This window comes from Podarcis cretensis, assembly GCF_951804945.1.
Source record: "Podarcis cretensis genome assembly, chromosome: 3".
NCBI classification, from domain to species: Eukaryota; Metazoa; Chordata; class Lepidosauria; order Squamata; family Lacertidae; genus Podarcis; species Podarcis cretensis.
The window spans coordinates 110,450,658-110,465,784 of record NC_137172.1 but is presented as its reverse complement, the minus strand read 5'-3'; the positions used below and the strand labels follow the sequence as shown (position 1 = coordinate 110,465,784).

Sequence of the window (15,127 nt, the reverse complement as noted above, 5' to 3'; positions counted from 1 at the left end):
CCGCTTGCTGTCCTGGCTTCTGGGATAGCCGCGCGCAGCCTCTCCTGGGCAAGGGGAGCCCGGGAGAGGCTGCGTGCGGCTAAGGCTCCCCCAAGAGCCGCGCTCCCTTTAAAGAGCGTGCAGCGTGTGTGTAGCCCTTCTCTCTCCTCGGGGAAGAGCTCCACACACGCTCCACGCGGCTCTTTAAAGGGAGCGCTGAGCAGAGCTTTCCGCCTGCATTCGCTCCATAAGACGCACACACATTTCCCCTTACTTTTTAGGAGGGGGAAAGTGCGTCTTATAGAGCGAAAAATACAGTATATTAGGCTCTTTCATCTGCTGTCTTAGGAAGACCTGTACTTCTTTCTTCATATTTGGGGGACAGGAGGACAGAGGTCCAGAGCTATTCACCACCCTCTTCCCTCTCATATAGGTTCTTTTTACAATCAAGCTGTATATAAGTTTTATGAAATTAAATAAAGAAATATGTATCTATAAATATGTGTGTTGATAGCTTTGACTTCCCACTCATATTTGTCAGAGAGCATACCATCAAACATAGCTCATTTAAAAAAAATTAATAAATGAGACGGTGATAGAGGAGGCAGCTTTGCTGTCTCTCCTTTTAAAAGAAAGATATGACTAGATAAGTATGCTAAAGATGCCTTAGTTCTCAGACGCTGAAGAAAGTAATGGTTAGATGTATTTTTTTAAAATCTAGAGTGTCACAAATGAGATGCTTATGTAACTGCTGGTCTTTCATGACGTCACAGATAAGTTCCTGTAATTTCCACACAATCACATTTCTCAGGACAATCACACTAATCACCAAGGCGCTATCTGAGGAAAGCATCGTATTTTATTTCTGTGAAAGAAATAGGACAGCCAGCACCTGGAAATCCTTCCAATAATTTTTCAAAATCCTTTGTCAGCTATGTCAGGTATAACAGAGCATACCCAATAAAGTCACATGTGTGGTTCTTTCGAAACTGATGGTACATAAAGTTCCTAAACAGCTGGTCAGAAAGAGAAATCCTGCAAGGAGACCAGGGTCAGCCCAAAACAGGTTGCCGTCTGAAGCAAAGGACAACATGGTGCCTGCCCACTTTCCCACCTGCTGTGTTCCATCTCCCAAAGCTCCCTGGATTGACAGTTGATTCTTATTTTAACACTGGCACCAAGAAACTGGAGGGCAACATACGGTATTCGCTTAAGGAATACTGGACGTACTGTGCAAACTGCTCTGCAAACCTTCCAACATCTGTCTTCTGAGGCGGCTGCCTCACTCTGCCTCTGAAGGAGACAGTCTTCTGAGATCCAGCGAGGGCAATCTGTGAGAGCAGGCTTCAGCATGAGGATCCTTTCTTCATATTTTGAGCAGGGCTTCATGTTTTGAGTGGGGCCTTAAACAGTCTTCTGCCCCACTATATCGCTTCATCGGCTACATGCACAAGAGGTTCTTCTAAACAGCTGCTGTGTGTGTGTGGATATATCTGTATGAGATATATTGTCAACATAACATAAAGGATAGAAATAAGCACCAAGAGTTAAATCTATTTGCAGTCCTGCAAGTTCCAACTGTGTGCCAACATAGTGTTCTTTGGGACTCCAAAGAACTGAAATGCCTCATTTCTCAAACCAAATGGGATGAAGGGAAGAATCTCAGGATTATGGTAATTACTGATTTATTTTTTTTGAATATAGGGAAATGCAAAATAGTTCGGCTTGAAGTGGTGCCTAAGAGAAGTGCTAATTACAAAGAACTCCAGAGACATTGTAAAATAATAATAATTCTCGGCGGGGTGGAGCAGGATGTGCCGTAGATAGAATTTCTGGAAAGAGTGAAATGCTGTAATGACAATTGTGATGGTGGCCTCCTTAAAAAAGAAATATGGTGGAGCAGTTAGGCTGTTAAAAAGATCAGAGACACCACAAGATCTGCTACATTGTGATGTACAAAGATTTGCAAACATGTGCTTTGTGTCTGTCTCTTACCAACTAACATTAAAAGTAATCCAGCGAATACTCCCTTGGCTATTGGGAGATTAAAGAGATAGCAAGGTTATTGCATCATCAGTAAAGACAAGATGTAACAGTCTTGAGTCGGTGAAATATAGAAATGACTTTGGGTCATCCAGTTTAAATTTTGTTTTGTTCTGTCCGCTCTAAGTTTGCTCTAGATTCTGAACTGTGTTTTTAACTTTTAGTTAAAAAGTGGTTAACTTGTAGTGCTGCAGAAGATGCGGGACTCCAATTCCCATTAGCTCCAACCAAAATGAACTATGGTCAAGGATGATGGAAGTTGGAGTCCAACAACATCTGGAAGGTCAAATGCTTTGGACATTGCAAAGTACTGTGTATTGAAGTGGGTGAAATGTATCTCCCCTTTGCCTTCAAACTCCTCTCTAGCACTCCAAAGAATAGTATTATAATGAGCCCATGGCTATTATCACCTGATTTATTGTTGTTTGTGATCCAGATACAAACCCATTATCTTGACTTAGGAGGAATTTTTGGCAGGTGGAATGAGGACTTGTGTGTCCTTGCACCAGAAAACAGTCCTGGATATTGTTCTCTTTAAACCCATATTGAATGGAGTCAGGATGGGTTTGCATGTGAGAACAACATTGTACTGTATAACTGTGTTTGTTTATTATACTAAGCAGGGTAGAACAAATGTATTGTAGTCAATCATGGTGTCTTATTGTTCCTCCCAGGCACTTTAATCATAATACCTCCGCTATGCCTTGTTAATGTAACTGAGAAGCTGTGAGTGTTTTGCTTAGAAAGCAAAGAGGGGAGTACAGTGTGTATGGGCCAAACTAAGCATCATCCACATAGCCTCCCTGTTCAGATATTCGGGGGGGGGCATCTGTTTTTAAACAGTATTTAAAAAAATGGGGGGAGGAGAGTACTGAACCTCCTTGCCCCTCTCTTCCCCACCCCAGTTGTTGCTCCAAGCACTTTTATTCCCTTCTGACTCCAAAACCAGAAGTAAGTAGAGAATGAAGAAGAGTGCCTTGAGCAATGGACTAGTGGGAGGTAAGGCCTGAGATGTGTGGGTTGGGGGAATGTTTAGTGGTGCTCCTTTTACCACTGGTGTATGAACCTCCTCCACGTGGATGCATGTCTCATTTGGCCCTGTGGGTACTCTTTTATCTTCCTAATACTATTATGTACAGTGGTACCTTGGTAGTCGAACGGCTTGGCTCCTGAACAAATCGGCTCTCGAACGCCGCAACCCCGGAAGTGAGTGTTCCGGTTTGCAAACGTTTTTCAGAAGCCGAACGTCAAACACGGCTTCCGTGGCTTCCGATTGAGTGCAGGAAGCTCCTGCAGCCAATCAGAAGCCACGCCTTGGTTTTTGAACCGTTCCGGGAGTCGAATGGACTCCCAGAACAGATTAAATTCAAGAACCAAGGTACCACTGTATCAGAAATAATCAGCTGGGGACACATTAACGTTTGAATGTATGTTTGAGGATGTATCGGCTTCTGAAGCCATCTCAGTTAGCTGTTTTATGTGCTGATCAGTCTCTGCAACATTAAAGCTCTAGATCTTTGTTTTGGTCCTGAGGCAGCAGATGTGTAATGTTCCTGCATTCACTGCTTTTCTGGTTCTTATTCCAGGACTTCAGAGAGTCCGCGCGCTAGCAGAAAATACAAGGTACTTCAGACGAAGATTGCATAAACTAGGTTTCATTATTTATGGCAATGAAGATTCTCCTGTTGTCCCTTTGCTCCTTTACATACCAGGCAAAATTGGGTAAGTTAAGCTCCTCTGCCCCAGGCAGCTATGCAGAGTTTTCAGAAATTTGCTGGTAAACTCGAAAGATTTTATTTCAGAAATGTCTTTTTTTTATTTCTACATTGGGGAACATATTTTGACTTGACTTATATGGCAGCTTCCTTCTATGGCAGCTTCCCTTCTAGTGCTGTCTACTCTGACTGACAATTGTTCTCCGGGCTTATAGGGAAAAGTATGGCCATTGATTAAATACAATCAATGGCCGTACTGGTGTCAAACTGGTGGATGCTTCCACTCTATGGTGTAATAGTCTTAAAAATTGTGCCTGTAAATTAGTTTATTTTTTTAAAAAAAAATACTTTTCTGGGCTTAATTGAATTTAAGAGGCTCTTGGGTTTAAGCAGCCCCCTCCTCTCAATTTTATCAGACATGTATAAAAGACAGGCAGTGCCATCCTTTATACGAGGAAGTCCTGTTTTTTCAGTAGGCCTTATTCCCAAGCAGTGATGTGGGTTTTTTTTGGGGGGGGGGTCCCATGCAAATTAGAGTAATCTGTATTGGAAAATTTTCTCAAGCTCTAAAGTGATCCAATTTAGCATGTTTCATTTTTCTTGTATTTAATCAACAAAGAAAAAAAAATTGAAACTGCCAATCTTACCTAATACTGCATTTGGAATTCACATCCATTCATTGTTACTAATGAACTGATTAAGTAGAAAGTTTTCCATGGAAAAATGAAGCACTGGAACAGTTTAGTTGTTGTTTTTTGGGGGGGGGATTCTCCCCCCACCCTGGCCAAAATCACTGCTACCAGCTTAAGGTAGGATTCAGCGAAAGTCCTGTCAGCAGAAGCACTGAATATGAGCATCCACTTCTGCGATGGGGGTCTTGTGTTTACTTCTTTTATATTTAAACATTGTGCAGTGTGTCAGCAATAATTTCAGTTTTGCCTCATTTTCTTACCCAGGGCTTTTGCAAGACGCATGCTAGCCAGAAATATCGGGGTGGTGGTGGTCGGCTTTCCAGCTACTCCGATCGCAGAATCCAGAGCTCGGTTTTGTGTGTCAGCTGCTCATACACGGGAGATGTTAGATGCGGTAAGCACAGCAAGCTTGCTTGCAATATCGACTTGACATTGAATGGGAAGGTTCTAGAAGAAGCCTCACACTGTCTCTTCTATTATTATTATTATTATTATTATTATTATTATTATTATTATTATTAACTCTTTGCCTCCCTTGATTGCCCTCACATTATTGCAGAAGGTTTGATTTTGAAAATAAATACAGTGGACGCTCAGGTTGCGAACGTGATCCGTGCGGGATGCACGTTCGCAACCCACAGCGGCGCATCTGGGTTTCGATTCAGTGCTTCTGCACATGCGCAAAGCGCGATTTAGCACTTCTGTGCATGAGCGATCGCCGAAACCCAGAAGTAACCCGTTCCGGTACTTCCGGGTTTCGGCACTCCATAACCCAAAAAAACCGCAACCTGAAGCGTCTGTAACCCAAGGTATGACTGTACTTATGTCTACGTGAGAAACATGTTGGCAAATTAATATATTTTACTGGGCCAACTTAGAAGTATGCAAACTTTTGAGTTTCATAGAACTCTTCACTGAACAAAGTGGAAAAGCAGCAAAATGTTGGTTGCAATCATATTTTCGGGTTGAGGGCTACGTTGGCACAAGATGATCACTAACTAAATCTAGACTTTTGATTCTGAAATGGAACAAGAGAATTGACCCGGATGGTAAGACAGCAGTATGCCAAGATATATCCCCCATGCTGTTGCAAAGATGGGTGAGAAATTGTATCTGTGTTTTGCTTTAATTTTGTATGACTTTGATCTTGTGACAGTGTTAGGGACCCATGTTCTGTGCAAAATAGAATGATGGGCTTCAAATACTTGGTTGAACTCTCCTATTCGGCCATACCTTTTGAATACTGCTTGCTTCTCAAAGCCCCACTCCCTTGTGGTATTTGGTGGACTTGAGAAATAATGGGGAGTTATACAGTCTCCTAATTTAATTTTTGGACAAATTAACACAGCAGTGGGAAAGAGTTACAATACCTGCTCAAGGTAAAGGCCATGTGGTGTTAAGACAGGAGAGTGAAGCTTGCTGATTGCAGCTGTATTTTGATAACCTAATATCTGCAGCATCCATAAAGGAAAGTTTGCTTGTAACTAGTTTTTTCCTATATGGTGTTATGGTTTGACACAAAACAAACAGGAAGGAAGGAAGGAAGGAAGGAAGGAAGGAAGGAAGGAAGGAAGGAAGGAAGGGGCTGTAATACCATACAAACCAATATGTTGAATGTCCTGATTTGGTTATGTTTCAACCCATTCTTGAAATGGAAAGACATCCCATTACCTTAATCCCAATGACTTTTGTAAGACACAAAAGCGTAATAATATATAATAATATTCTGTATAATAATAATATATAATAACCCCAAATCTAGAATAGTGCAAATAAACAAGTGTCATGCACCACAAGACCACATAAGTAATGCACTAAGAATTTTACTGTTGCTGGAGACATTTCAGGCTTGTTTCCTCTCGTAAAAAAACCAAAACCCATAGTTATTTGATAACAAAAGCCATCTGGTTCTTATGCAGATGCTATTTCAATTTAAAATTAATAGCAATATCATCTCACCTTCACACTTACACTCGGCTAATACTAAATGCTGTTTGTGGAGGAGAAATGCGTGCTCTTTGAGGCACTTTTTAAAATAGGCACTTGAGTTTTTTGCAGGCATGAAAAATTGTTCCTTTTGTCAAAGGAAGGTGTGGGAAGCATCATGCTTTGAGGGTGGGTAGTGGCAAGACCTGGCCTAAAACTGGATGCAAATTGGTGGTGGTGGTGACATCTTTAAAGATGTTCAGGCAATTGCCATTGCACAAATGCACATTAAGCAGGGGAATGGTAAAAAAAAAAAAGTTAGCATGAAACCCATTGTAAAACTGGAGTCTAAAATGGAAAAATATACTGAAGTATATCCAGACCAGAAATAAAATAGACAGGACCACACCAGAATGGAGAGTGGTTTGCAGTCTAACAGTCATGATGACAAACTAGAGAAGCAACGGAAGCAGGAAAGGAAAATGAAATTTGGAGTTCAGGTGACTTCATGTTTTAAAATGACCAGGGAGAGGAAATTTGTCTTCAGTTGGGAGGTGCCAAAGAGCAGTTGGTCTTCAACTATAAAAGAGCCTGCCTCCTTCTGACAAGCATTTGGTGGAAATGTATACACTGGATTAACTATTTGGACAAAACATCAGAAACAGAAACAATTTTCACTTCTTCATTGTTGGCCCCAGGTAATACAAGACGTAGAGTCTGTGACTCTACATTCATAATAGTGTTATGAACATGGAATAACACTATGGATTTCACCTGGATTCACCAGTGGTCTTAATTCCTTTTTTTGTTTGAGTGTGAAAACATACACTTGTATGGCTCTTTGTTCTTGATGCTAAGCAGAAGTGAGCAGCGTTTTATATCTTTCTGATATCGTACAATTGTATTTACAGGTCCTTGATGCTCTAGATGAACTGGGTGATTTTTTGCAGCTGAAATATTCCCAGCGCTCCAAGTCATCTCGTCCTGAACTATATGATGAAACATGCTTTGAACTAGAAGATTAAGCTTCCCTCCCATGGAGAAACCATTACGATGTTACAAGAGGGGGGGAGGGAACCTAAACAATAGGAATGTGTTTCTTCTTTTCTAAGGACAGTTTTTGCTTCACAGCTAATTGAACCAAGAAAAGCACTGTGTGTGTTTCACTGGATTGGAATCTGTGTGCAAGAGACTGAAATATGGTTGCTACAGAGCCCTACCAAGAAATACGAGTATTATTATTATTATTAATATTATTATTATTTGATGCAAAAGACTTTGTCCCATTAAGTTGATTGCAACTGTGCAGCCTTTGTTTTGAGCCTTTTTATGAGCAGGCTTTTCATAGTTCTTAATTATGATTACAATAAACTTTTCAAAAGAGTGAATTGGAATGTAGTATGTTGGTTGAAGGAAAAAATTCACTTGTTAAACTGGCTTTCACTTGCAGAACGGCATACTTCCATTTCAACTTATGTGAATTTTGGCAGAGGAAATTACAGGCAGACGTTTCTTTGATTAACAGGTGCCTTAGTAGGAGACAGTGGTCATTCAGTGCCTTACTTAACATTAACTATTACTGCCAAAAGTTTTTTGGGGAGGGGAAAGCTACAACTTCTGTTTGCCAGTTGGTTTTTTTTTTTTTTTTTTTTTTGGCAAAAAAAAATGTTTTAATGTTTTTTCATCAAACGTGGCAAGAAAGGGTAAGCCACAAAAATGTCTGTTTTTATTCTTACATTGTTGATGCATTGAATACTTAAAATTAATGGTAGAAATTCTTTTCTTTCTTTTTTTTACTTGTTTGGTCTGAAAGCAGGTTTAAAAGCTTTTCATGCACAATTTTCATAACTAACATTTCTGTTACTCTTGCATACTTTCACATACATACCTTCCCTTGTGGTGCACAAAATATAACTGACATTCGGGAGCCTATTTTCTGTTCTTGAAGTGCCTTACAGGCTTGATAAGCATACTTGGGAGTAAAGAACACTTTGGTTGTGTGTTTCACAGAATAAGATGCGCCAGGAACTTGCTGTTTTCAGACTCCTGAAACCTCTTTGTAGTGCTGTTTCTATGAGGTATAACACAGTTGTAGATAAGTTGGTCAACATTCTTGGTTTTGCTGTGAGAGTTACAGATTTATGTTTTTTATTACATGTTTACAGTTTTTAACTGGTGTTAGAACATGACCAATGATCTGGAAAGGATAATGGGAGAATAGGTGGATGTAGTCCCACTTGCATTGCACCAAATGAATGAAGCCAGAACTTATGGGAAGATATCATCCACTTCCAACTGGGCTGCATGTGAAATGAAGTTCTCCACTCTCAGCAGTTAAGGAAGGTCTTTGTAGTTTTATGTATTTTTTTTATATAAAAATAAAATAACTGGTTGAAAGTTGTTTCTGTAGCTTTGAGAGAGCTGCAAACCATTCTGGACTATCTGATGGCACTGTAAACACATCCGATCAAGAGATGGTTAGCTTTCTGTTGCACAGATGTACTTTGCTTTCATGTTCTTGAAAGCTGTGGTATCCACTTAACCCACAGCTGCAAAATTAGATTTAAGAACAGAACAATTAAATTGTGGAATAGCAATTACAGTATATGACTCCCCTGCTTGTTAAAGCAGCTTTGAGGATGAAGCAAGGCTGATTAGTTATGAGGTCCCTTTTTGTTGTTCAAGTTAATAAAATTCAATGCTGCTATAATGTTAAGAACGGACCGCAACGCATTCCACAATATCAAATGTCTGCTTCAGAAGTATATTGTGGAGGGAAGTGATTTGTACAGTGTTTTATGATTGTTCACTTTGGCAGATGAACTTGAGAAACACTATAGGGGCCATGTTTGTGCATTATACTAAAACTACTGTATAAAGATTAAAGGATGTTTTTGTTTTTATAATTTTTGAAGTTGACTCCTTTCTTGTTCGGGTAACTTTAATTTCCATCTACAGATTTGCATGGAGGGGCATTCATCCATTGAAGAATGATGGTGGGTTATAGAGGAAGCCTCTTAAGCCATGATCCACAATTCACAGGATCCACAGAACATCCTGGTTTCAGTGGTCATTTTAAAGGGGGGGGGAGAGATATGGCTTCATACCCCCGGGGGCACGCTGCCAAATTGATGCTCTGGCGAAAGGGCTTTCTCTAAAGATGTTGCTAGTTCTGCTCTTACAAATAAAATAATTCCTCGCATCTCCATCTCCTCCCCTTCATTATTCCCTTAACAGATGCATTGTTTAGGTAGTATGGTATGGAATGGTACCATATCCTGTGTGCTTCCTCTGCTGCAGAGCTGGATACCTGTTAGCAACAGAGCACTGGATCCAGGTCCCACATTTGTCTGTTCTTTGGAATAGATACATAAGAGTCTTTAGAACTGAAGCTACCATTCCGCATCACAGATCCCCTGCTGGCGACTAATAACATCCATATAGAATAATAGTTTCAATGGTATCTTCCAAATCAGTCCAAACCATCCCTGCCCACAGGCAAAGCATTCCTCTTTATTCCTCCCATACATCTCCCATGCACAGTTTTGGTTAGTTTTGTAATCTGGGGGGGGGGGGGGGGGCGGATCCTGTATGGTAGGTTAATATTTTCCTATAGTGCATAATCAGCAAAAAGAGACTAGAAGGCCTTACCCTTTAAAGTACTTTGGAGTTTATGACATAGGAATGATTCGACCTTTGCACTTCATATGTTACTGATTGTCATTGTACCTATACAGAAATGTAAGCCATATGTAAGGACTGGGCTTAGAGCAGAGTAGGTCTCAATAATACTGTGGTGTTAGTTTGTGCCATTAGCCAGTGAGTTGAAAGTTTTGCCTTCTTTTGGTAAGGCAATGTCTGTTAAAGGGCTGTGAACAACTCTACTTACTTTATTTAAGAAGTGAATATTTTATCTTCCTAAATTCTTGTTGCAGTTCTCATTTCCAGCATACTATCACCCTCAGAGTGGGGTGGAGAGTAAGAGGCTTAAGGAAGGGGCTGTAGAGCTGGGGAGGAACAAATTACATAAAATGGAACAGCAGTAAACAATGACTGATTTTATATTGTTAAAATGGCATGTCTTAAAAAAAAAACAAAAAACTTTGAGAGCCTTGAACCTTGAAGGAAGCAGGGCCGGCCCACTCATGAGGCAACCGCCTCAGGCGGCAGAATCCACGGGGGCAGCAAATCCCTATGTAGAACTTCTTGTTGTTGTTGTTTAGTCGTGTCCGACTCTTCGTGACCCCATGGACCAGAACACGCCAAGCACTCCTGTCTTCCACTGCCTCCCGCAGTTTGGTCAAACTCATGCTGGTAGCTTCGAGAACACTATCCAACCATCTCGTCCTATGTCGTCCCCATCTCCTTGTGCCCTCCATCTTTCCCAAAATCAGGATCTTTTCCAGGGAGTCTTCTCTTCTCATGAGGTGGCCAAAGTATTGGAGCCTTAGCTTCAGGATCTGTCCTTCCAGTGAGCACTCAGGGCTGATTTCCTTAAGAATGGATAGGTCTGATCTTCTTGCAGTCCATGGGACTCTCAAGAGTCTCCTCCAGCACCATAATTCTTTTTTTAAAATATATTTTTATTTGTTTTCCATAACAAATTATACATCCAAAACATCTTTTTTTACATCCAAGTTCCTCCTTACTGACTTCCCTCCTCCCACCCGAAAAACCTTCCTAGTACTTACTTTCTCCACATTTCTTAAATTTAAATTACACCACCATATTATTATTATTTTTTATAATCTAACAATATTCCTACCTTTCCTCTTCACAGAGCTTCCTTAAAACTTACAAACGTTATCTGATTATCACTTAATTTTTGCGTATATTCAATAAATGTCATCCAATCTTCTGTAAATCTTTGGTCACATCGGTTCCGGATCCTTCCTGTTAGTCTATCGAGTTCTGCATAATCCATAATTTTCATTCTCCATTCTTCAATCGTAGGTAACTCTTCTTGTTTCCACTTCTGGGCCATCAAAGTTCTTGCTGCTGACACTGCATATAAAAATATCTTCCTATCTTTCTTATCTATCTCATTACCTATTATTCCTAGTAAAAACGCTTCTGGTTTCTTTACAAATGTATATTTCAACACTTTCTTCAATTCATTATAAATCATTTCCCAAAAGTTTTTAACTTTTTTACAGTCCCACCACATATGGTAAAACGTTTCTTCCTTTTCTCTACATTTCCAACATTTATTATTTATCTTATACATCTTTGCCAATTTTACAGGTGTCATATACAATCGATACATCATCTTCATTACATTTTCTTTTATAGCAGTGCACGCCGTAAATCTTATTCCATCTTTCCACAATTTTAACCAATCATCTATTTGTATATTATATCAAAATCTTTGGCCCAGTCAATCATAACCGATTTCACCTCTTCATCCTTTGTATACCATTCCAATAATAATTTATACATTCTTGCTAAACTTTTGAATTCATTATTCAATATTTCTTTCTGAAATGTAGACTCTTTATCAGCAAAACCTCTTTGTAGCATATCTTTCTTAAACATTTCATTAATTTGAAAGTAATGCAGCCAATCATTAACATATTCTTTAACCTCTTCAAATGGTCTCATTTTCCATTTACTTCCTTTTCTTTCAATTAACTTCTCATATGTTGCCCATCCCCCCCTCATATTAATTTTCTTTACGCTCATTGCCTCCAATGGCGATAACCAATATGGAGTTTTTGGCTCCAATAAATTTTTATACCTCTCCCAGACTTCTATAAGAGACCTTCGTATTACATGGTTTTCAAAACCTTTATGTGCACATTTCTTGTCATACCACAAATATGCATGCCACCCAAATCTATTATCAAAACCTTCCAACCATAATTCAAAAGCATCAATTCTTCGGTGATCAACCTTCTTTATGGTCCAGCTCTCACTTCCATACACCACTACTGGGAAAACCATAGCTTTAACTATATGGACCTTTGTTGGCAAAGTGATGTTTCTGCTTTTTAAGATGTTGTCTAGGTTTATCAGTGCTTTCCTCCCAAGAAGCAGGCGTCTTTTAATTTCGTGACTGCTGTCACCATCTGCAGTGATCATGGAGCCCAAGAAAGTAAAATTTCTCACTGCCTCCATTTCTTCCCCTTCTATTTGCCAGGAGGTGGTGGGACCAGTGGCCATGATCTTTTTTTGATGTTGAGCTTCAGACCATATTTGCACTCTTCTCTTTCACCCTCATTAAAAGGTTCTTTAATTCCTCCTCACTTTCTGTTTTCAAAGTTGTGTCATCTGCATATCTGAGGTTGTTGATATTTCTTCCGGCAATCTTAATTCTGGCTAGGGATTCATCCAGCCCAGCATTCGCATGATGAATTCTGCATATAAGTTAAATAAGCAGGGAGACAATATACAACCTTGTCGTGCTCCTTTCCCAATTTTGAACCAATCAGTTGTTCCATATCCAGTTCTAACTGTAGCTTCTTCTCCCACATAGAGCTCTCTCAGGAGACAGATGAGGTGATCAGGCACTCCCATTTCTTTAAGAACTTGCCATAGTTTGCGGTGGTTGACACAGTCAAAGGCTTTGGCATAGTCAATGAAGCAGAAGTAGATGTCTTTCTGGAACTCTCTAGCTTTCTCCATAATCCAGTGCATGTTTGCAATTTGGTCTCTGGTTCCTCTGCCTCTTCTAAATCCAGCTTGCACTTCTGGGAGTTCTCGATCCACATACTGCTCAAGCCTTCCTTGTAGAATTTTAAGCATAACCTTGCTAGTGTGTGAAATGAGTGCAATTGTGCGGTAGTTGGAGCATTCTTTGGCACTGCCCTTCTTTGGGATTGGGATGTAGACTGATCTTCTCCAATCCTCTGGCCACTGCTGAGTTTTCCAAACTTGTTGGCATATTGAGTGTAGCCCCTTAACAGCAGAACTTAATTCCCCCTTATTCCTGATGTAGAAAGCAGCTCTCACTTTTAATTTTACATTTATTACAAACATCTTGATTTTTCTGCAGTCTTGCAATAGTTTCCAATTGATCCAGGGTGGGTGGGTGTTAGTTAATATTATTTAGCAGGCAGCATCTGGACCTTATATTTGCCAGGCTATGTGGCAGAAAGTATTCTAATGGGCTTCTTTAAGAGCAGAAGCAGTCGGAACTCCTGCACAAGGCAGCAGCAGCAGCAAAGCAAAGCAAAGCAAATAATCTATTCCAAAACCATTCCAACCCACCCAAACATCCCTGTTTCCCAGGTTTTGCAAATAATATATATCCTCTTACTTAACAAGGACCTGTTCGTCTGCAGATTCCAGAACAAGTCTATTATTATACATATGCAGTTTTTTGACAGCACAATCGTGGTGGTCAGACTTGGACCATAAATACTGTGCAAAGTGTAGTTGAGAGATGGCAAGGGGCAGGGAGCCCTCTCTTTGATATTAAAAGTGTAAGTGTTATAAATGTCTTGGTACCTGATGCCAGCTGGATTGTGAGAGTTCCCCCCACACACAAAGACACAGAGGACTTTTTTGCAAAGCAATTTCTCTCTTAAAGATTCCGTGCCTAACCAACTCCACTACTTAAAATGTACCGTATTTTTTGCTCTATAAGACTCACTTTTTCCCTCCTAAAAAGTAAGGGGAAATGTGTGTGCGTCTTATGGAGTGAATGCAGGCTGCGCAGCTATCCCAGAAGCCAGAACAGCAAGAGGGATTGCTGCTTTTACTGCGCAGCAATCCCTCTTGCTGTTCTGGCTTCTGAGATTCAGAATATTTTTTTTCTTGTTTTCCTCCTCCAAAAACTAGGTGCGTTTTGTGGTCTGGTGCGTCTTATAGAGCGAAAAATACGGTAATATTTTTCTTAGTTGGAATGGAAGTAGATATCCACAATTCACTAGTATGTTTTGATCCCCTACTTAATCAGATGCTCTAGAACGAGTGATGTGTGCTAATTTGTAGGTGCCATCTATTGACTTTAAGAAAAGGCTGAGGACCACCTGATGCAGGCCATGAGCGAAACGGCGCTGACGCTGTCCCATTAAATAAAAGAAAAAGGCTGAGATTACAGTGGTACCTTGGTTCTCGAACTTAATCTGTTCCGGGAGTCCGTTCAACTCCAGAAGCTGTTCGAAAACCAAGGTGCAGCTTCCGATTGGCTGAACACTTACTTCAGGAGCTGATTTGTTCAACAACTAAGCCATTTGGAACCAAGGTACCACTGTATTGACAAATTCAGCTTAACCGACTGTTATCCATCATAAGAGTTTTCCTGCTGATACAGCATACCTCTCTGTTTCTGAATATTTCTCCCACTGCGAAATTTATCACACTAATCCCTGCAACCTTGGGAACTAAAATTTTTTAAGGAGACAGTTTAAGAGATCTTAAACCTCAGGATTTTTTATAATTCTGGCACTCCTGTGGAGAGTGTTGGGATCTGTGTGATGGATAGGTCACAGGTTATTTCATTCTAAACAATTGAGATTTTGCCCTGTTGTCTGGTAAAGGTCTCTAACTTGTGCATTGTACTAGTTACAGGTACTCTAGGTAGCAGTGTTGATCTGCCATAGTCGAAACAAAATAAAAAAATTCCTTCCAGTAGCACCTTAGAGACCAACTAAGTTTGTTATTGGTATGAGCTTTCGTGTGCATGCACACTTCTTCAGATACACTGAAACAAAAGTCACCAGACCCTTATATATAGTGAGAGGGTGGGGAGGGGTATTACTCAGAAGGGTGTTGGGAATGGGTGATTGGCTGATAGGTGTGGTAAACCTGTTGACGACTGTTAACGAT

At 40.2% G+C, this 15,127-nt stretch overlaps 1 protein-coding gene across 2 annotated transcripts in view; it reads left to right on the top strand.

The window, feature by feature from the left end:
- Window positions 1-9,261, top strand: part of SPTLC3 (serine palmitoyltransferase long chain base subunit 3) — a 65,167-nt gene extending 55,906 nt beyond the window's left edge. For both annotated transcript variants that reach the window (XM_079969882.1, XM_079969881.1), the window contains exons 10-12: window positions 3,609-3,744; window positions 4,694-4,823; window positions 7,267-9,261. In XM_079969882.1, the coding sequence (XP_079826008.1) occupies window positions 3,609-3,744; window positions 4,694-4,823; window positions 7,267-7,380 (380 nt within the window). In that variant the 3' untranslated portion in view covers window positions 7,381-9,261. The remainder of the gene's footprint in view (window positions 1-3,608; window positions 3,745-4,693; window positions 4,824-7,266) is intronic.
- The last annotated feature ends 5,866 nt before the right edge of the window (window positions 9,262-15,127 follow it).